Source organism: Peromyscus eremicus, chromosome 2 (genome assembly GCF_949786415.1).
Source record: "Peromyscus eremicus chromosome 2, PerEre_H2_v1, whole genome shotgun sequence".
NCBI classification, from domain to species: domain Eukaryota; kingdom Metazoa; phylum Chordata; class Mammalia; order Rodentia; family Cricetidae; genus Peromyscus; species Peromyscus eremicus.
This window is the reverse complement of record NC_081417.1, coordinates 124,767,137-124,789,896: the sequence shown is the minus strand read 5'-3', so window position 1 is coordinate 124,789,896 and position 22,760 is coordinate 124,767,137. Positions and strand designations below refer to the sequence as shown.

The window sequence follows — 22,760 nt, the reverse complement described above, 5'->3', positions numbered from 1 at the left end:
GTTTTTCCTTCCCCAGGAGTCTCTAGAGGGGTGGGATTCATCCGCTTTGATAAGAGGATCGAGGCAGAAGAAGCCATCAAAGGGCTGAATGGCCAGAAGCCCAGCGGTGCTACAGAACCGATTACTGTGAAGTTTGCCAACAACCCCAGCCAGAAGTCCAGCCAGGCTCTGCTCTCCCAGCTCTACCAGTCCCCAAACAGGCGCTACCCTGGCCCTCTCCACCACCAGGCTCAAAGGTTCAGGTAGGCATGTCTGCTACTCACCACACCATCACCAGTATGAAATGGGGCATGGGCCAGAGAGCCTACAGCTCTGAAGGGCAGAACAAGGCAAACAGCCTCTGCTCCGCCCAAGCCGTCACTACGGGACACTTCCCCAGAGCACCATTTGCCACTCCTATAAAATACAAGAGGACTACTCTTACCAGCCCTCTCCCAGCTTGTCACTGTGACTACTGGTTAAACTTGAGAATCATTAGTAGAAATAAAATCTCTGTGTTTAGCCAGACAAGAAGAATCAATTTCAATGGAGCTAATCACTGAGATGTATGCAGCTGCTCAGAGTTAAGGCAGGGTAGACCCTGGCCAGGAGTGGCTTGTCCTTGCCTCTTTTCCTAGGTGATGCTGGAATCCAGGGGAGGAGAGACTCTCTTTAATATTAACTTTACTCTCTTAAGTCACATACTCTGCGAAGATGAAAAGGAAGATTCAGTCATACCTTACTAGTGTTTTCTTTGGGTACCCAAACCCCAGGAAGTCCCTGGTGCAATGGGCAGTTCCCTGTGGGACCTTCCTGAGAGGTGGATTTTTTTCCCAGGAAAGCAGTTAGACTTTAACCAGCCTCTGTTGTGCAGGGAGAAGCACGGTCTTGACTCGCCCCTCCCCCCATAGAAAATTCTAAGCGAGTACCGTATTCTGCCCATGTACCAACTTCCCTTTAATGAAAGGGTTTTCTTCCTGGTCAAACCTCACATGAGAAAATAGGGGGTCCTTCTCTCTATGATAAAACAGTCCATCTGGCCACAGTGAAGGAAGAAATGAGACTTTCCATGTGTCCTCCTATGCCCCATAACTCTGAAATAGTTAATAATTTCATGAAGGGTCCGAGCCATCTAATTTCTATTTTGTATGAAAGCACATGTAGTATTTATGTAAAAAGCCTTTCCAGCAAGCTTCTAATGGTGGAAACTATGGTTACTGCTGCCCCATGGTGTGAATAACTTGTCCCCAAGTAAGGTATGCATGTGAGGAAGATTATAACATAATGACAGCTTTACGGCTGTTACATAGTAAGTAGTAAGCTTTTTTTTTTTCTTTTAATCTTAGCTCACAAAAACTCCCTGCCTTCCCAATTGTGGGTGTGGCCAGATATAATGAAAGCAGCTAGACTAACAGATCTGTTCATATGTGTAGTCTGTGATCATGTGCTGTTAACCAGGAACAGAGACCTTTGCACACAAGTTTAGTTGTAATAAAAGGTAAATGATTTAAGAACACCCCCGCCCCGTTTTAACAATTTCACAAGTAACATAAAAGTAAATCCACGCAAATGTTCTGAGAGATGGGAGGGGAGAGCTGAATTAATTCAGACCTTGAAAGAAAACAGAATTCATTAGACACTTGCTTTAGACTCTAGAAGTGACCTGGACATGAATTACTTGCAATTGGAAACAGGAAAAGAGAGAACTACCAGTAGACAGTCTCCTGAGCAGTGGGGAAGTTGTCAAGCTTTTCTTCTTTGAAAATGGAGCATTCTTATTAATAGTTCCATTGAGTGATCTTGCCATCTGTGAGGCATTAACCCAGAGACCCTCCTTCTCTTTGCAGGCTGGACAATTTGCTTAATATGGCCTATGGCGTAAAGAGGTAATTAAAACTCCACAGATTGCCAGATGTCCGTGTTGGCACAGACTGGGGCTAGATTTTTTTTTTTAATTCACTAACTTTACTTTTCTTTCAATTCTTCCTTTTTCTTCCACCAGCATGTCAAATTCTTAATTTTAATTTTGGACCTCAGTTAATTTGGTTTCTTTTAGGGCACACAAAAATGTATTTGTGTGTTTCACCTTTTCTTTTTTTTGCAGGTGGGCTTTCCCTGTGGTTCAGGTGCCACAGCTACCAAGCTCTGGGTCATCTGATCTGGTCCTGAGTGGCTTCCCTTGGGGAGAAAGCCCTGACTTTTCTGGCTGATTCTGCAAACTTGCTAAGCACCTGTTTTGCATTTCTGATGCCAGGATTCAGTTTCAGAGGGCAGATCCCGGCAAATCAAAATTAGAACATTTTGCTAATCATGGCCGACAATCTGGCCAAATCATGGATTAAAACATGGATGGCTTTTTGACTCCCATCCCACTTCAGTGTGCATTTTAAGGCACAGCTTGAGAATGAAGTGTATCTGTGTGCACCTCAACCAAGGGTTTCTTTTATTACAGGTTTTAGCCGTTATATAAGTCTTCTCTCAGTTATATGTGTGGGGGGTTGGGGGGTAAATTTAAGGTTTATTTCATTTTTAAAGCCTTTTTATGGGGCTGGGGACTGAAGCAGGGTCAAGAGTTTGAGACTTTCTGAATGTAATCATAAGGCTTTCCAGGCCCAACCTAAAATCAGTCTTAGAAGTTAAGTGTGTTATGTAGCTGTATCCATGAGGTCCCTAAATGTGACCTGATAAACTCCATTGCACTGCCAGGGACATAGCATCTTTATCTTCTTTCTCAGTAGAGATGCACACCTTAATACAACTTCATCAGTTGAGGGAGAGAGATGTGGGCTTTCATAGACCACAGCACACTCTTCACTTGATGCAGGGTCTTTTACCACTTGGTTATGCATGGTAAGTACCCTGACTCTGGAAATGAGCACACAGAGAAGGGAGTTAGTGGACTGCACACTTTACTAGCAGAGTGCCAGCCTCTTGAATCTCAACCTCAGCACCAGTAAGGCTGACTGGTTATCTCCACGTATCTAACACACTGCTTGCCTAGTCCTGAGCATTCTGCGACTTTTCTAGCTCCATCCCATACCTTTGCTGCCCTCTAACTTAAGTGAGTTAGCACCAAATACTATGGGGAGAAGGTGATGCTTGGACACACATGAGACTAGGAAAGACTGGGCTGTACTCCGTGTGTTACCACATCATCCAGTGTCCATTCTAGCCCAGTGCAACCCAATCCAGCACAGCCAGCACTACTTGGTAACAAGATTCTCCTTTTCACTGAACCCAGATTTGGATGTAGCCTCCATCCTACCTTGAGTGGTAATCCTACTTAAAACCCCTTCCTAGCCCTGACCTTGGCCTTATAATAAGTACTTAGTTGCTTTCTGTGCATAAACTGAAAGGGATCAGAGGTTCACAGCTAAATTCTAGCTAAATATGAATTTTAATAAGACTTCTAAACCTCCAATAGTGTCTGCTTACATTTTAAAATAGTCATAACTTCCACTTTGTCCCATACTCCTGTCTATTTTGGACTTCCTCTTCTCCAATTTCCTCCCCCTACCTCTCAAAAAAAAATCAACCAAAAGAAAAGCAATCTGGTCATCAATGAATAGGTCAAAACCCCCTGTTTAAGTTCAGTGTGAAACAAAGTGTTGCCAATACTGTTCTGCCATAGACTCTGGTATCCTAACTGTTTCTTCCACCACAAATGCCACATGGGTTTATTTAATCAGACAGTGAATAAAATCTGAAGGATTTTTTTTCCTCTTCAAGACTACACAAAAAAATTGAAATTTTCAACCTAATACAACAGTTGTTGCACCAAGGCTTTTCTAATGTATAGCAATTCAAAATTTATAACTACACAAACCACTTGAGGACTTTTCCAGTGATGCTCAGAGATGGCTTCGAGATGATATAGTATTAAGGAGTAGTACATCTGTTATTACTGCTCCAGGTCTGTGGGAGAACCCTTATGAATAAATGCTAAATGGAATATGAGCCACTCATCTGGTTAATAACAAGAGAGGTCCTCATGTGTTTACCACCTCAGTAACACCAAGAGGTCTTGGGTAGACGTAAGTGGGGGGACTGTGATGGTGGTGGAGTGAGCACCTCTAGAGCCATCCCTTAATCCGCCTAAAAAAATGAGTAAAATTTTCCAAGCATTGACATCGAACAGATTGTCACTCCCTCAACCAAGAAACACGTATTTTTCCTATGGGCCAATGTGTCTATGAGAGCCCATATGCACATCACTGAATGAATAAACCCAACAGTAGAATGGATGAAACAGAGTCCCTTCCCTGAGAACTCAGTCTATGATGGGGTAGGTTCAGGGTGGGACAATGTATGAACATATACTGTGTTAGAACTGGGGGTCTCTTGTGGCTTTTAGGAAATGACTTGGCCATTCTCTTGGCATGAGCCTTAGCTGTCCGGTCACCCCATCAGAAGAAATGTCACAGATGTTAGCTTTTGCATTTTGGTTTTGAAACCCTGAAGACTCTCCTGCAAACACTCACTCAGCCCTTTGCCCCGTGTCTGTCTGTGCATCTGTGTGTCATCCATGGTCAGACTGATGTCTGGACCAGTCCCCCCTTCTGCTTGTCCCCCCAGGTTCTCCCCAATCACTATTGACGGGATGACAAGTCTTGTGGGAATGAACATCCCTGGTCACACAGGAACAGGCTGGTGCATCTTCGTCTATAACCTGTCCCCTGATTCTGATGAGAGTGTCCTCTGGCAGCTCTTCGGCCCTTTTGGCGCAGTGAACAACGTCAAGGTCATCCGTGACTTCAACACCAACAAGTGCAAGGGATTCGGCTTTGTCACCATGACCAACTACGATGAGGCAGCCATGGCCATCGCCAGCCTCAATGGTTATCGCCTGGGAGACAGAGTGTTGCAAGTTTCCTTTAAAACCAACAAAGCCCACAAATCCTGAATTTCTCACCCTTACTTATTAAAATATATATATAAATATATACGAACAAAACACGCGCGCACACACATACACAAAAGAGAGAGACAAACTTTCCAAGGCTTATATTCAACCATGGACTTTATAAGCCCGTGTTGCCTAAGTATTAAAACATTGGATTATCCTGAGGTGTACCAGGAAAGGATTTTATAATGCTTAGAAAAAAAAGAAAAAAAAACAAAAAAAAAAAATACCTTTGATGCATTGAATGTTCTTTCATAGCTGTCGTTGTTGAATATAATATACATAGATAGCGATGTGCAGGGATTTTTACCCAGCCAGCTAACTTTACTACCTTCCTTGAAGGTGGGTCTTTTTAAGATGACCATTCGCTCATTTGAAGAAGAAAAACAAAAAACACAAAAAAATAATAAACAATTTTTACAAAGTAATGGGATTCAAAGGAAGAAAAAAAAGATTTTTCTTTTTTGTCAAAACGTTGATCCAATCAGATTGGTTAAAAACCCCCACACAAATTAAAGAGGAATAATAAAAATTGCAAAACTAAAAAAAAACTTTTGCAAATTTTTTTATTTTTCCTTTTTTCTTTTCTATCATGTGAATTAAAACAGTCTTCTGTTAGGGGATGGGGAAAGGGGGTACCTGATGACATTAACAATTTAATAACATTAACATTGTTGCCAAAGAGGTGGTCTCTTTGCTGAAAATGGGTTTCAAGAAAAATCTATTTTTATAAAATATAAAGAATTTTTACAAGAGAATCTGGATTTGAGAAAAAAATATTTTGACTGGCTAATTTAGGGGAAATTGACAACTTTGTCGCGTTCATACTGCACTGGTAACTTTTTAGAGATCAAGATGTGTGTTTTAAACTGGATTCGTAGACTGTTTTTTGAAGGATGGGCTATAAACAGATGATCTTCATATCTTTTCATAGCATGTAATAATAATAAAAAATATTAATTGCTAGGGCAAAGGAGTGTTCATTCTACCCAGGGTACCACAATTCCCCACAGTCAAAACCCAAAAGCAAGGAGATGAGTTGAAAGACAGTTTTTCTTTAAGTCATCAGTATGGGATGTCAGCAGAACAAAAATTAAAAAGATTCATTTTCCTTTTAATCTAAAACTTCCTTAGTTTGAGCAGTAGGTGCTACAAAATTATTTACATATCTTAGTATCATAGTTAAATGTAAACGTGTTTAGGAGAGGAAAAAAAGATACATTTGCTTTACATTCATTAAGCAATTTTCAAATTCACTTTGTAGCCCATGCTGATAAAATTGGGCTGTGTGGGTACATTTGAAACACTGTTTATGTTGCTTGAAACACTTATTTATTTAATTGCAGATGTGATGATGCCTATGGCCAAGATCAAATATAGCTAGATTGGCTAGACTACTTATTTGTTTACTTAAACTTTGGGAAGAAGCATATTATTGTGTCATTCTGTTGTGTGTGTATGTGTATATATAATATAAATATATATATATAAAGTTATTTTTTTCTTTGGTTAATTTATTATAAGTTGTAACACTTGGCTAGTTTTGTTTGTATATGTCTTAAAATGTTTTCTTATGATATTTAAGTGACAGTTAAAGAGGTATCAAGGTAACTTGTGTAGAACTATTGTTTGATATATTGTCATGTTTGTTGTGAATATTTTTTCTTACTGCACAGTAGAAAAACTAAAAAAAAAAAACTGGGTCTTTATTTTAATGTAATTCAGATTGGGGAAAACTAAACAGAGCTAAGGGAACAAAATGACTGGGAGCAAGCTCCCACGTCCAGTGCACTGATCATTTTAGTATGTTTGTGCTTTGTACGGTTATATATTTAAAACAAAAATGAAACAAAAAAAATCCAAGAGTTCATGCTCTTCCCTGGGTAATAGAAACAGTTACTCGCTATGCATAATCTAGTTGATAGTAAAATTTGCTATTGCTTTTCTTGTCTTGTTACATAAAATCTTTTCAATACAAGTTTAGTCTTAATGGTAATAAAACGTTATGGTTATTTATAACTTGTGCTTATTTTGTGCATTTTTTCCCATGCTGAACCCACTAAGCGCATGTAGACGGGACTGTTGTTTGCACATTGAAGAGGCAAACTTTGTAGTAGTCGTCGTAGTGGTAGACAGGTAACAAAACCAAGGCTGCATCATAGACTACTCCTTTACATTTTTTTTCTATTTTTTTTCCTCTTTTCGGTTTTTGAAGAAAATAAATAAGTAACACCAGATTTCAGTTCAGAGAACACTCGTTCAACATTCAGGGAAACCTTTTTATGTCACCTGCTATGAATGAATGCAGTTTGCTGGCAAAGTTCTGATGCATTTGCTAAGCATTCATGGGAAAGGCACGCCAAAATCTCTTCTCTATGATGTGTTCAATCTGGGGGAAAAAAAAGGAAAAAAAATCTTAGGACCAGGCAGTTGTATACTTTAGTTATAAATGAATGACTTCATGTTAATCTTGCTAGTTTAGATGATTTCTGAGGGAAAGTATTGTGAATGTTTTTTTTCATAATCTTGTTGTGTTTGAATTATTTGTACTTTATCTGTCCAGACAATAAATGAAAGTGTGTAGAATGAATTTGAGCTTCCCAAATTTTTAAATGTGTTCATTCAAACTTTTTTTCTATAATATATGCAGAATTCCCTGATATTCTCTCATTAAATAAAAAAAAAAAAGGTGTTAAGTTCTGTTTTACAACTTAGCCCAGTCTCTCCAAGTTTACTCAGTCTTTAGATGTCAATGGCCTAGTTCTGTACTACTCGAAGTATGGTCCCCAACCAGCATTACCCTTGTCATCTGAGAGCCTGTTAGAAATGCAGAATCTCAGCCGGGCGGTGGTGGCGCACGCCTTTAATCCCAGCACTCGGGAGGCAGAGCCAGGCGGATCTCTGTGAGTTCAAGGCCAGCCTGGGCTACCAAGTGAGTTCCAGGAGAGGCGCAAAGCTACACAGAGAAACCCTGTCTCGAAAAACCAAAAAAAAAAAAAAAAAAAAAAAAAGAAATGCAGAATCTCAGGCTAAAGGCAAATTTACCCAGAACCACCTACCAGGATGAATCTCAGGTCCTTTAAAGGTTGAGGCACACTGTGCTAGTTGGTGAGCCAGATCTGTCATTTCATGTAGCATTACGACACGTTACTATCTGTTATTTATAAGAATACCTGTGGGTTGTTCAGAGGACAAAGTTCACTGTTTGCAAAGCATTCATTATACATCAGGCATGCCATGTAGGGACTGCTGCATTCTCTCACTTGATCATCTTGGCACTCTGTGAAGAGCAGATCACATCGTCCTTATCTCATGGGTGATGCAGGCAAGACTCAGTGAGATTGAGAAACCTGAAGAAGAAAACAAAACAAAACAAAACAAAACAAAACAAAACAAAACAAAACAGCAAGTCTCCAATAGGATTGAACTGAGTCAGGGTCTGCTTCTCCTGCCCTGTCCTCCACTGAGGTCAGATTGAGGGCTGTATGAAGGAAGTAGACCATTTGTTCTGAGAGGTGACAGCCAAACAAGAGAGGTCATCTTTTTATTATTGAACTTACTTTTGTTTAGAAGTAGCAATGACCTGACTTTCTATTTGATAAGGAACCCGACACAAAGACTTGCTTGCACAGTGCAAAAAGAACATGATTTAGCCACAACCTATGAAGATGAAAAGTGCCTACCTTATCATGAAGTCACATTAAAATCTGCCCTGAACTTTAGGGAGTGAGCTTTTTGCCTATTTCCAAATGCAATCATTCCTTGATGATCCAGTGTCCAGCTTTCATTTCCATTTTCTCACTAATTGAAAATTCATAATACCCAATAAAACATCACCATCCATAAACTGGTACTTCAAGAAAAAAATGCCCCCACTGATCCAGATGAATGAATAGTCCAATTCTCCTCCATTTCTCATTAACCCCTTTTTATTATTATATTAAATTACCACATCAGTTGGGATAATTAAATTCAGGGCATAGAATGGGATTTAATTAACCAAGCTAAATATTAAACCTCTAAGTCAGCCTGCACCTCAACAGTTGAACTCAAAAGGTCCCTTTAGTTTTTTCTAAATACAAACCCCCATGTTTCATTTGTAAAAGAAAATGAACAGTCAAACAAATAGCTTCCCCCCAAAATCACACAGCTTCACAAACATGTTTGTAGGGTCTCAAAGCTTTGCAATTAACCCTGTAATAGGTGCCACTCATTGGGGGTCATGCTGGGGTTGGAATATGGAAAGTTGTAATAATGTTTCTCATTCATATAGTTCATTCCTGCCCCAATAATAGATCTATGCAGAAAGTTTCACAAATAGATGTAGGTCTTTAAATAGGTTCTGAACATGTCCTTAGAAGGACGTTCCACGCACACAACTCTTCCCAACATAGACACAATGTGTCTGCTTAATGTGGAATAAAAAATTCATCTTGTTGCAGCTGTCCATCCATTACCTTAAATCTCCAGGCAAATATAGTTTCCGTGGGTGTTTGTAGGGAGCTCTAGCAAATCACAAGAATTCAGAGAGATTATTAAATTTCTTTGAGGTCCAGGGTACATTATATTTTGCTAGGATGAAAAATTGCATGTCACAGAAGGCTGACAGCATTTACTTAGTGTTATTTCTATTGAAGAAATAAGGAGAGTGCAGTGTGTGTGTGTGTGTGTGTGTGTGTGTGTGTGTGTGTGTGTGTGTGTTCTGTGTCTATAATCATGCCTTATGAGCACTGCTCGAATCAAAATATTACTTACCTCCTTTACCCAAAACCACACACTGACCAGATGATGATTTCAGCCAGAAATTTTTATTCATTTGAGTCCTGTTAAAATTTCTTTCAAAATCAATCGTTTGTTCATTTGTAAATATAATATTCAGCTCCCCCAAGGAACAACATTCAAAGTCTTGTGGGGCTGATACTTCTTAGACAACTTAAATATCCTAATTTAGCTCAGAGTCGCCTTTGCAATAGATGCTTCAAGAAGCCTCCACTCCTCTGAGCTGCTCTGTAGACACTGTGTATTCATTTCTCAATGGATGCACACATTCAAGCAGGTGGAAGCAATCCATTTGTTTCTCAATTCATGCACACATGTGAATAGGTAGAGGCAATGTACATTTGTTTCTTAGTGGATGCACACATTCGAACAGGTAGAGACAATGTGCATTCATTTCTTAATGGACACACATACGCAGCAGATAGAGGCAAGCTTTTGTACATCTAAGTATGAAGCTTCATTTTTTACTTTCAAATGTGAATTCAAAAACCATGCCTGGCAGACAGAAGAAATGTGTTTTCTAAATGGAAGTCATTAAAATCTTAATTTGAGGCCATCCTGCCTGAATTTCTCCCTCAGCCTTAAAGAGAGCTCAGGAACACTGCTGTATAATAAATACCCTACACCTTACACTGCCTTTGTTCTACCTGATGAAAGGAATAATAAAAGGAAATTACATTTTATTTCCATGAGCTAAAAGCAAGTTTAATATTGTCCAAAAATGACTCGTACCATTTCTTTATCTTATTAGCTTTTTGGCATATTAGGTAATAAGATAATTTCTCATGGTGCAGTATTTATGTAAGAATCGTATTTCTCTGTGTGTAGATCACTTACAGAAGTGTCTGTTAACGGGAGAGAATGATGCATAATCGGCACTTAAGATTAAAATAGATCTGAGAACACGAAAGTGTTCCTTCAATTAAAGGAACAGTGTTGCTCCAGACTCATCTTTTTTGTTTCTGCCACAGAATGAAAACTGGCTTAAAATCACCCAACCCCAAGTCAATTACCAGAAGGCTTTCTATGCAAGTTCAGCTTAATCTACTGGTGGTTCAAGTTCAAAGTGGATTCACATGAGTCACCAGTTTGCCTTTCAATTAGTTCAGCCACTATCCAACCAAGTCCTTGAGGTGTAAGCAATTGTTTCTAGGGACAGGACCAGTATGTTGAAAGCCTTTGCTGTTCTAACTGCTAACATGTGCATTCTAGTGAAGGGCATCATCATCCCTTTTACATTGAACAAAAAGACTCAGAGAGATTAGGTATCTTGTGCAAGTAGGTGACAAAGCAAGAAATCAAACCTGGGTCTGTAAAGTCCCTGATACCCCATTATACCACCCTGGCTCTGAGCCAACTTCTGTTTCACAGGAGTCAAAACAATTACCAAATGGTCCTCCCTTCAGTAGACAGTAGAAATGAGTCTACTTACATAAGGGACAAGGGAAATCCCATTAATGTACTGTGCCTGGGGTTAAACCCTTCCTCAGATCTTTATTAGAAAAATGGATCAATCGCATAACAGGTTTTACAGACAAATTGATAACAAAAATCTGACAGTGATACTTTTAAAGCACTGTTGTCTAACGGTGATTTAAAAATAAAATTGGATTATTGACAGGTCTGTGTTAATTACCGAAAGTTATTGAGATAAAAAGCAGTTGAGGATGGAAGTGGAATGTAAGAGTATTGTTGTGTCCTCCAGGGTAAACCGTGTGACTCACAGGACACACAGAAGAGAAGGAACCCTCTCCTTTGAGCCTGAGTCCCACTTGTGAGCAGCCTTCCTCATGACTTAGTCATCCTTAGAGATACTACTGTATCACTCTAGCAATTAAGTTTCAACACTTGACTTCCGGGTGCATTCAGACCATAGAAGTGGTGAAGTGATGGTAACAGAGACAATAAGTATAACATCCCTCTTTATAAAAAGAGCACTGTCCTTCTAGGTGCCCTTGAGAGTGGCCCCACTTGTCTACACTGGAGGCATCGTGTTAGCTGGCAGCATCTGGTGAGCTCTCCTTTCATTAACTCTATTGCCCCTGAATTCTTAGAACATTACTAAGAGACACATAACAGAATCCTCACTTAATATCTGACAAAAAAAAAAAACAGGCCTAGAGAAATCTAGCTTCAATCCAATATCCCTCCACTAAAATATATTGGTGATGTTTAATATAGAACTCCTATTTCTTGACCACCCACCTAGGAATGAGGTTCACCTGGGTAGGGTGTTGAGGTGAAATCTGCTGAGGCCCTAGCCAACTCCATGCTAGAACCCTTCCTCTAAACACTATGTGCCAGGCACTACAGCAGGGGCATGGTGAACAGAACGGCCAGACTGCTTTCTCTTATGCCTATTTTGTGAGTAGCACTTCAGCAGATTATGAGGGAAAACAATACAGAATGTGAATTTGGAGTTTGATACAAAGATGCATAGGACAATGATGTGCATGCTGTCAGTGCCAGAGGAAGAACTGCAGGACATTTTGAAGATTTGTGAGAAGGAGGAGGAGGAATACTCTGGAATCCAGCCAAGAAGAACCGTGTAAGTCACACCGTTGTCCCAGTGAGCTAGAGAAAGCCCTAGGAAATCAGTTCAACCTCTGCACTTGAATCCTTAAGAGAAAGGGGGTTTTACATGGCCCAAACTCCTCCCCATAGCTATTATCTCATTCCACAGCCATCAGGATTTCTCTCCTGAAAATGCTATTCCTCTCAAAGTAAACACAATACACATTCTGAGAAGTCCTCCTTGACCCTAGGTTGGGTTAGGGATTCCTTGATGATTCTGTATATCACAATATTCTTTGTGTGGCGAATTTGAACTACTGGATACATGCCTTCCTGGGGACAGAGGAGTCAGTCAGTGACTACCTTAGAAGAGTTCAAGTGTAAGCAGGGTATAATGTGCCCATATCAAAGACACGGGGTGTTTGGGGAGCATAGAGGAAGCAGCAGTCAATTTCAGCTATGGTGGGGTGGGGCAGAGTCAGTGTGTAACAAGAAAAGGCTTGCTAGAGGAAGTAGCCATACATTGAAAGATGAATCAGCCTGAAACAGGCATTGGGTGAGAGGAGAAGCAACACATCGGGAATGATGGAAGTGACCCAGGACAAGAGTTAGAAACTGTGGCTCTCCCAGGAACTTGCTACACGACACTGCTAATTTCTGGAGACTGGGGAGGGTGGGGTACAACATGTTGAAAAGGTTAGAGTGTACTGGAAAGTGAGAGCCAGTGAAATGCTAAAAAGTGCCCAGTGACCTCGCAGCAGGAGGAGGGTGCAATGCTGGGGTGAATCATCAAGCCACAGAAAGGACTTTGATTTTTATCATAATTCAAAGTAATGAGAGCCAGGCACAGTGGCACATGTATGTAATCTCAACTCTTGGAAGGCTGAAGCAGGATAGTAAATCCAAAGCCACCTAGGCTACACAGTGAGCTGCAGACCCACCTAGGCTATATTCCAAATCTGTTTCAAAAAAACACAAAGCAGGGCTAGGAGATAGCTCTGTCTGTGAAGTGCTGGCCTTGCTGACTTCAGTTTAAATACCCAGAACCATTTTTTTAAGTCAGGTATGCTAGCAAACTTGTGATCTTCACAGTGGAGAGGCAGAGATGGACAGATCCCTGGGACTCGGTGTCCAATCAGCCTAGTTTCTTTGGTAAGTTCCAGAGCAATGAGGGCCCTTGTCTCAAAATAGTGAATGGAGTATGAGGGAATGACATGCAAGGTTGACCTCTGGCCTCCACGTGTACAAATACACACACACACACACACACACACACACACACACACACACACACACACACCTGGCACACATACACAAAATAAAATGGTGCATAAAGAAAGGCCTATGTTCCAGCCAGAGACTCTTCTCAGCCTCAGCTTCTTCATTAGAGTGGTTAATTTTAGCTCCACGCCATCGAAATAACTGCTGCAGTTTATATCTTGACTGTCTCCCAAAGGCCATGTTTTGGAAGCTTTTTACTGGGGTAAGGTGCTGCTAGGAGATTGCAGACCCTTAAAGAGGCGGGCCTGGGGAGAGATCTTTAGGTCACTGGAGGTGGACATTGAAGGAGATAGGATTACAGCCCCTCCTCCTCCTCCTTTCTCTCTCTCTCTCTTTTGCTTCCTGGACATCAGATAAGCAGATTTTCTCTGCCATGTACGTCCACCATGACTGGCTTCCATATCACAGGCCTAAAAGCAACGGAGCCACCTAATCATGGGTTTAAATCTATGAACCTTTTCTCTTTTCAGTCTGTTGTCTTAGGTATCTGTTAGAGCAGGAGAAAGCTGACTAACCCACTGGCAGTGTGTTGTTTTTCGGTATGTCTGTGGTTGGAAGAAATTGGCATTTGAATCCACAAGAATCAAAGAACTCATAAGAATCAGTAAGTAATTAGTAAGGAAGATCATCCTTGCTCAGTGTGGGTGGGCACAGTCAAACTGGCTGACGACCCACATAAAACAAAAAGGCAAAAGAAAGGTACATTTTTGAGATCTGGGACACTCTATTCTACAAAATACAGATGATTATAGTACCCATTATTTGAGACTGAACAGATCAAAGATATTAATATATGTTAGTGCTTAAAGCACTACCTGATGGGTACCAATAAGTATATGTTTATTTTGTTATCACTTATTTGTATAATTCATATGCATATCTCAAAATCTAACACAGTCTCTCTTCAGAGTTCCTATTTTGGCCACTCAAGGTCAGGATACATATCATTCTTCTGGGTTTCCCTCCTGTGCTGTGGAATTTACTATTTATTTCTATGCCTTCTCTCCTAAGCTCTGAGCTCTATAAGGGAAGGGATGTTCCCTTTCCATCAGCAGGAGGCCAAGCACATGTCAGTGATCATGCTTAACTCTGACAGGCAGAATAAGGCTCCAGCCCCAAATTTTCACAACCTAATCCTGTAAGTGTGTCCAGTATTGGCCTCTGAAGGCTGCTATAAAATTTTAGATTGTGTAATTTATAAACATCAGAAATTTATTGATCATAGTTGGGAGAATAATAAAAAAAAAACTAAGGTCAGTATTTCCATAGATTTGGGGTCTATTGAGGGTTTTCCCCCACTTTGTAGATGGCACCTTCTTGTTACATCCCCATATGATGAAAAGGTGAACAAACTACCTTAGACCTCTTCTATAAGCATACTAATCCCACTCTAATAGATGAGTCCCCCACGGCCTAATTGTCTTTCCAAATGCTTTCTTCTTAATATCACCAATTAGGGGTTGGTTTGATTTATGAATCTGAGTAGAGGAGGAGCACAATCATTCAGACCCTGGCACTACCTTGAACGGTTAAAGGAAGTTTGCAAATGTGACCCAGTTAAGGATTTTGAGATGGAGACAGGACCCTAGGTTATTCAGGTGGGTCTAATGTAATAATAAGGATCCTTAGAAGAGAGAGGCAAGAATATCAGAGTCCACAGTACAAGATGTAATGAAGGAGAAAGATTAGAGGGATATGAGGGAAGGCTCATGAGCCCAGGAATGAAATGTAGGCAACCTCTAGAAGCCTAAATATCTTAGGAGGTGGGCTCCTAGAAACTCCAGAATGAATATATCCCTAATACTGTGACCTTGGAGTTACTGTCACTAGAATAGTAAGGCAATAAACTTACATTGCTTTAAGCCAATAAATGTAGTGATTTGTTACAGTGACAAAAAAAAAAAAGGAATATATTGGCCGAGCACAAAACAAGCCTCTGAGGAAGTACAGTTAAGAAGAGGTCACCACTCACTCCAGGCCCTCCCTGTATCCTGGCATCGGGGAGAAGAAGGGCAGTATGGATGGTTCCCTCCCACTCTCATACATATTCTCATCACTTGGGATATTCCAGAAGCAAAATGAACTTCACAGGTAGAAGATGGGAGAAAAACCGATAGGTTCAAAGCTTATCAGTGGCTTGTAATCTGGGCTCTAGAAGAGGTTGGGATATCTATGGGGTAATGGAAGAAATGGTAGCCCAGGGGATACGGTTTAAGTCCCCGGTTCCTGAGTTTAAATCAGCCAAATTCCTGTGAGATTTAAACACATTCTTAACTATACACCTGTGTATACCTTGTGTTCCACATGTCAATTAGCAGAAATACCCAGAAGTATTTCTAAGCTGCCTGGATCCCACCTCCAAATATCTAAGTAGTTAACAAAACCTGTCAGTTTTACTCACTGAAAATTTCTCAAATTCACCTCATACTGCATAGCTATAAACATCTTCTGGTTTTTCTAGTGACAGTCACCTCACATAGCTCCAACCAATGAGATGTAAGAAGTCCCTGGCAAGTCTTCTGGGACAGTTCCTTTAACGAATAACATTCACCTTACCCAGTTTCCCTTTGGCATTGCCCTGTTGCCCTTCTCACTTGGAACATAAACGTGGTAAAGCTGCTGGTCTCGTGCCACCAAGGAATGCCTCCAGTGCTGGGAATGTTAGGTCTTTTTGAGTTGTTGGCCAAACAGATCTCAAGCCTTCAAGCATCACAGGTTAATGCCACATTTGAAATATGAGAACAACAGCCAAACTATGGTCTGCAGATTAAAGGAAGATGAGTAGCTAGCACCTTTAATGGCATCCCCAAGTCACTATGGCAACCCTATATGGTCTCCTCTGGACCTGAGAAAAATATACTCTGTTGCACAGCTTCCCAGCCAATGAACACACATTTATTGACATGTTCACTTTGTTTCTTTGTTCACTTTGTTTCTTGGTGTTCCAGGAACCAGACTCTATCTCCAGTCTGCTCCAGTAGATTGAGTACTGTCCACAGCAACAATCACTGTCCTGCAGTTAACCTACTCTGACAACAGAGTACCAGGTGACTATAAACTACAATCGTTAAGTAACAGTTAATCTAGGGAGAAAGGGGACCCTGATAATACTAGGTATACTAATGTGTTAGTATGAGTGGAAAGAAAAAGACAGAGGTCAATAGTCACGGTGACACTAGTGATAAGTGTTAGGTTGTTAGATGGGAAGGAGAGGAAATGAACGTTCATAGAAGCAGGAATAATTGAGACAATGGAAAAATTGGATGGATATGTGAAGGGTTTGGTTAGCAGTAGACTAAAGAGAAGGGGTAAAGTATATAAGCATATGCCTATATTTCTATACCAGGTCAGCCTCTGGGCACTGGGAGAATAACAGAAGGAGGAATGGGTACAGGAGAGGGGAAGTATTGGTGAAATTATTAAGGCCACTCCACATAGTTAAAAGGGAGATTTATTTAATGGCGTAACTTACAAATGAAGGGATAGGTAGGTTGCGGGTTCTGTGAAACACGCAGCGCAGTCCAGCGGTGTTCTCTGGAGAACTCTCCTCAGTCTACCTCTAGCGACCACGGTCCAAGAAGGAAGAGAGAGCCCATCGCATTTCCTGATCTCGGGTCTTCAGGGCCCTCCCTTGGCCCTGCCTTGTAGGCGTGACTGGGGGTTGGAACTTCCAGACCAAAGCTGGAATGGCTACCCACTACAGGAGAGATGTGAAACAAAACAGAAAAGAGAAGAAGAGTGAGAAAGCAAGAGAAACAGTAAAAAGGTGAGAACAGTGGGGAAATAGTGTTGGCCTGTTATGATGATCTACTACATACGAAATTATCTATAGGGAAGGAAGGAAAGCTCCACGGAGGTATACAATAATGGAATCTCTGGCCGCTAAGCAGTAGCTGTAGTAGGGAAGGAAAGCTGGGTGGAATCTCCAGCCTGAATGTTCTTTTAATCTCTCTAGTCCTCAGTTCTTACCCGGGCTGTGCTCTGTGTTGATTTTTACCAATCATTTTCTTCTCTTGTGTGTGTGGATTTTTCTTGACTCTTTTCTCTGAGCTGGGTGGGTAATGGAGGCAAACTCTACCCAGCCAAAGCTGTGTTCCCACCAGGTCGAGAGCAGCTGGTGACTGCGTGGTGCCCAGAGCACTGTTTAGGGATTTGTCTAGACCCCACTGCTCTGCTTTCCCCAATCAGGCTCCTAAAGGTAGCTCTGGCAGTCATTGCTGACAACTCCTCCTATGAAATCCCTGCTTGTGAAGCTTTTGCAGAGAATCTGCAACAACCCAGTTTGCCTGGGGTACAAGGCCATGCAGCTACAGCAGTGGCATGGGCTGTGTTGGTTGCAATCTCAGCAGCATGTCCAGTCTGACCGGAGAGAAAGTTCATGGATCCAGTGACAGAGTAATTTTGCTAGAGTGTTGATCAAGCAGATTCAGGGACTGGAGAAGTAGTTGATAGGATGATAAAATATCCCTGTTCCTTTTGTTTCCCAAACTGTAATAAGCCACTCATTCCAATGTGGTTTCTAGTCCATCATCTTACCCAGAAGGTCCCAAAGGGCAAGTTTCACTTCTCACTATATTTAATCTTGTGACGGATTTCATTGAACCACTCTCTCCTTAAAATGCCTTCTTCTATTGCCTTCCAGAACTCCCTCCTACCTTCCTGGCTTCCCCTGTGTCTTTCTCTCTACTTGATGGAGGTGGAGGTTGCAGATCTCTTATCTAAGTACATCATTCTCCAGGGTCACATATCCTGAACTCTGGAGACACATATGCTGATGTTTAGTTGACATCTCCACTTAACTGTCGAAAAGGTATCTCACTTTTAACTTGCCAAAAAGAATAAAGAAATCCGTTTTCAGCCTCCAAACATGTTCTCATCTTCATCTCAGCTAAAGGTAGCACCATTCTTCTAGTTATTCAAGCCAAAACTCTTGGAGTGACACTTAAAAATCTCAGATAAAAATCCCCTTAAAAATCCTTTATGGAGAGATTTGTGTCTATTCCACTCTCTACTGTAACTTCAGTTCCTGAAAGAGTATCTGGTCCTTAGTGGATGTTTAATAAGTATTTTCTAAATAAAGGAAATTTTTAATTAAATTAACTGAATGACTAGGGTATCAAGTAACTTAACAAGTAAAATAATTATAAATTTTGATATGGGATAAGAAGTAAGGTGTTGTTAGAGAAAATAACAGAAGAATTCCCACTTAGACAGGCCAGAAATGTTTTTCCTGAAAAATATGACTTTGAGATCAGACCTGAAGGATCAAAAAAGAGCCATCATGACAAGTGGCAGGAAGAGAGCACTGACGTGAAGACCCAGAGTAACCAAGAGTTTAACAGCTTCTAGGAGGCAACAGACGGACAGATGGACAAAACAAGAGGGAGAGAAAGAAGTGGTGGACAATGGTGAGCGAGCAAGGCCAGCTCCTACAGGGCTGTTGTGGATCTTCATTATGAGTCTATGTATGTTTTATTAAAGGGTCACTGGCTTCATTTGTTATATCAACTTTCTGAATAGGAATTTGGAGTGATGACAAGACCTGGGGATTTGGATTCCTCTTCTTCCTAGTTTAAAACTAGGCAACTGTCCTGGCTAGTTTTAATGTCAACTTGACAGAAGCTAGAGTCATTTGGGAAGAGGGACCTGCAATTGAGAAATGCTTTAAGATTTGCCTGTAGCCAGCCAGTGGTGCATCTTCCTGATTGATCATCACTGTGGGTGGTGCGGCTGGTGGTCCTGGATGCTATAATAAAGCAGGTTGAGCAAGCCTTGAGGAGCAATCCAGTAAGCAGCATTCCTCCAGCTAAGTGAGTAGAATGAGAAGAAACTTTGAGCTAGTGAGAGCCAGATGATTTTAGCAACAGACTATAATAAATACTCACAGAAATAATGGAGAAGGAAAGTGTTTCCATTTACAAGTTCAGGAAGCAGCTAGAACATGTGGCCAGACCTGCCCAGAGTTAGGTGTTTGGGAGATGTGTGCCAAGGTGACACTGGTGACCAATGGAGAACTCCCAGGAGTAAAGAGCATTAGTTAGTCAGGGATGTGGGCTATAACTAGTGGGAAGGGTCAGGAAAGCTTCAGTAGAACTTGGCCATGTGAGAGTCCTGACAACTGGAAACAGAATTCTTGGACTCAGGCTGATGATCAGAGTGAGTGTCTGGAAGTAGTTACCCAAGAGCAAAGCAGGGCCCAACACTGGGAGGAAACTAGTGTATCAAGAGGGTCACCAACAGGGAGGGGCAAATGAGACACCATGCTGAAGCCTGGTTCCCAGAGCTGGGCATTCATTTCAAGGTTTTCCTCTTAAGAATGGAAGCCTAGTGCTCATCTAGATAATGTAGACCCCAGCAGCCAAGCCAGGATGCCTACCACACAGAGATGATTCTTAGGCTCTGTCCTCTCTGAGCTCTAAGCTCAATGAGGGCAAGAACAATACCTTCTTTGTCACTAGAGCCCAAATAATATACTGTGCACAAAGGATATCCTCAATAAACGCTTAGAAAATAGATCAATGAGTGTGGATGGATGGACAGATGAAGAAACCATCTCAAAATCAGTCCTAGAAATTGGGCATAAATCCATAAAAGATTTTTGTAAAGAACTAAGATTAGTGATCTATAACTACTGGCTGAAACTGTGGCCAGCACTGGCAATAAGAAATAAGAGTGTGTGTGCACATACACACAAAGAGGGCAGAGGTGGACATCAAGTAGCCTCCTCCATTACTCTCCAAAACAACTTTTGAGAGTCTCTCACTGAACCTGGAGCTTGCCATTTGAGCCAACAAGACCCCAAGATCTGACTGTCTCCTCCCACTTAGCATTTAAACTATAAATGCACAACACTGCACCTGATTTTTACATGGTTGCTAAGGAATCTGAACTCAGGTCCTCTTACTCATGCAGCAAACACCTTACTCACTGAGATATCTCCCCACCCCCAAAAGTGTGTTTTTCTAAATCACTTGAATAAGAAAGAACTAATGTACCAGAGGCTGGATAGCCCAGAAACCTAAGAAATAAAAAAAATCAATAAAATAATTCCTAATGATATTCTGCTATACTCATGGATCCATGCATAGCCCAACTGTCATCAGAGAGGTTTTCTCTGGCAGCTGATGGGAGCAGATGCAGACCCACAGTCAAACATTAGGCAGAAACAGAACCCAAATTGGAGATCTCCATCAGGTCCCTCCCCTGGGAACTCGGGGAATCCCAAGGAAGAGGAGGAAGAGGAGGAGGGGGGAGGGGGAGGAGAAGGAGGAATTGTAGGAGCCAGAAGGTCAAGGACACCAGGAGAACACAGCCTACAGAATCAACTAAGCAGGGCTCATAGGTGTTCACAGAGTCTATCTGGGTCTGTGCTAGGTCCTCTGCATATATGTTATAGTTGTGTAGCTTGGTGTTTTTTGTGGGACTCCTAACAGTGGAGGGGGCTCTCCGACTCATTTACCTGCCCTTGGGAGCCTTTTCCTTCTACTGGGTTACCTTGCTTAGCCCTGATATGAGGGGTTTTCCTAGTTTTATTGTAGCTTGCTGTGCTAGTTTAGTTGATATCCCTGGGAGGCCTGCTCTTTTCTGAAGGAAAACAGAAGAGAAGTGGATTTGGGGGAGGGGAGGAAAGGGAAGGGGATACTGGGGGGAGTGGTGGGAGGGGAAACTGTGACTGGGATGTATTGTATAAGAGAAGAATAAAAAAGAAAGAAAGATCTAATATATATTTCTACTTTGTACTGAAGCTACTGACAATGCCACTAACCTGGTATCTAATTCCCTCTCATGGACTACCATTTTCATTTTTAAGACAAAGCCAAACCATGAGAGAGGCCCTGCATGAAGGTAGCAGGGCTGAGAAGCTCCAGATCTTCAGGGATCCAGATGATAAGCTGAGTGAAGTGCCCAGGCGGGAAGCAAAAAGTAGCAGCATGTGGGAACATGCACCCTAAAGATCAGAAAAGGAAGACGAACAAGTGGCCAGTAGGCTCAGATGTTGATCAAAACCAAGTAAGCGAACTGTTCATTACTAGAAAGTAAAGCCATAAAGCTTTGAAGTCAGATGACCTAGAGATTTCCACGAAGGGCCTACTTTCAAGTAGACATTCACTTTCTATGAGAAGTTGAGCAAACCAGACAAGAATGGCCAGGAGGAGGTTCATATTTTGAAGTATGAGAAAAGCCTCTAAATTCCAAACCTATACTTCTAGGCTATATTCTAGAAAGCCAAGAATCAAAGTGGTCCACTCTCTTGGTCCAACCAAGTGTCTTTACTCTGGATTAGGCAAAATATATAAATTAATTAATCTAAATTATGTTATCTAATAACCACTTACGTTTTATCTCATAAAAAATAGTGTGGCTATCTCTATTGGTGCCCCAGAGGGCATCTACGGTCTGTAGTCAAGTCATACCAGGACCGACCCTTCTATGCCCAAACCTAACAAGACTCACTACTGAAAACCAGGACGTCAGAACAGCCTCTGGAGCAATTCCTCACCTGCAGGGAGTCCTGGGTTCTGATATAGAACTCAGAGCATGGTGAGCCCCATACCTACATTCTAGCTTTAGGGCAGGGTCATAAGACTATCACAGGGTACTCAGTGGGTTCTCAAAAATGTCTGCTTAATTAAATTAAAAGAAGCAATAATGTAACACCAGTTAGAAGTGGATGAGTAACTGGATACATGAATGAATGAAATCCACAGCCTCTCCCCTTTGTCTTTCTTACTGTAATGTACTCTGGCCTTCCATCTCACAAGCGAAAGGCCACTTCCTGTAGGCTGCCATGTTTCCTCAAAGACAAATTAGTAGGTGTGTAAAATCGTTCCCCCTGAAGAGCTCTGCCCAACCTCATCTTCCTATCTTTTTATCTATTTCCTTGTTTATTGTTTTTTTCAGAGAAAAGAGCTCATGTAGCCTAGGCTAGCATGGAACTCATTATGTAGTCAAGGCTAGCCCTGAACTCCTTGATCCTCCTGCCTCCACTTCTTGAGTGCTGGGATCACAGATGTGTGCCACCATACCTGGCTCTGATCCTATGCCCTTAAATACAATTGATGTTCTGATAGACAAAACTATAACTCCAGCTGGGTCACCAGGTGTCCACTGGATCTTGTCCACTGAATGACACCTGGTATATTTCAGATTCAGAAGATCCTAAACAGAGCTCAGTATTTTCCCTCTAAAATCTTCGCTTCTCTTGGTATTGCCATTGCTGTAACTGACACCTTTGATTATTGCCATGTGGGTGCTGCCCTCAACGATTTGTTTCCTTTACCACCCACATCCAACCAACCAGTGA

At 41.4% G+C, this 22,760-nt stretch overlaps 1 protein-coding gene across 5 annotated transcripts in view; it reads left to right on the top strand.

Annotated features, from left to right (window-relative positions):
• Elavl4 (ELAV like RNA binding protein 4) overlaps positions 1 to 5,042 on the top strand; it is an 83,555-nt gene extending 78,513 nt beyond the window's left edge. For 2 of the 5 annotated variants that reach the window (XM_059256036.1, XM_059256038.1), the window contains exons 5-7: positions 17 to 242; positions 1,827 to 1,865; positions 4,555 to 5,042. In XM_059256036.1, the coding sequence (XP_059112019.1) occupies positions 17 to 242; positions 1,827 to 1,865; positions 4,555 to 4,882 (593 nt within the window). In that variant the 3' untranslated portion in view covers positions 4,883 to 5,042. Of the gene's footprint in view, positions 1 to 16; positions 243 to 1,826; positions 1,866 to 4,512 lie in introns of all 5 variants that reach the window. The other 3 variants (XM_059256037.1, XM_059256040.1, XM_059256039.1) reach the window with 3 other exon arrangements.
• Positions 5,043 to 22,760: the final 17,718 nt, after the last annotated feature.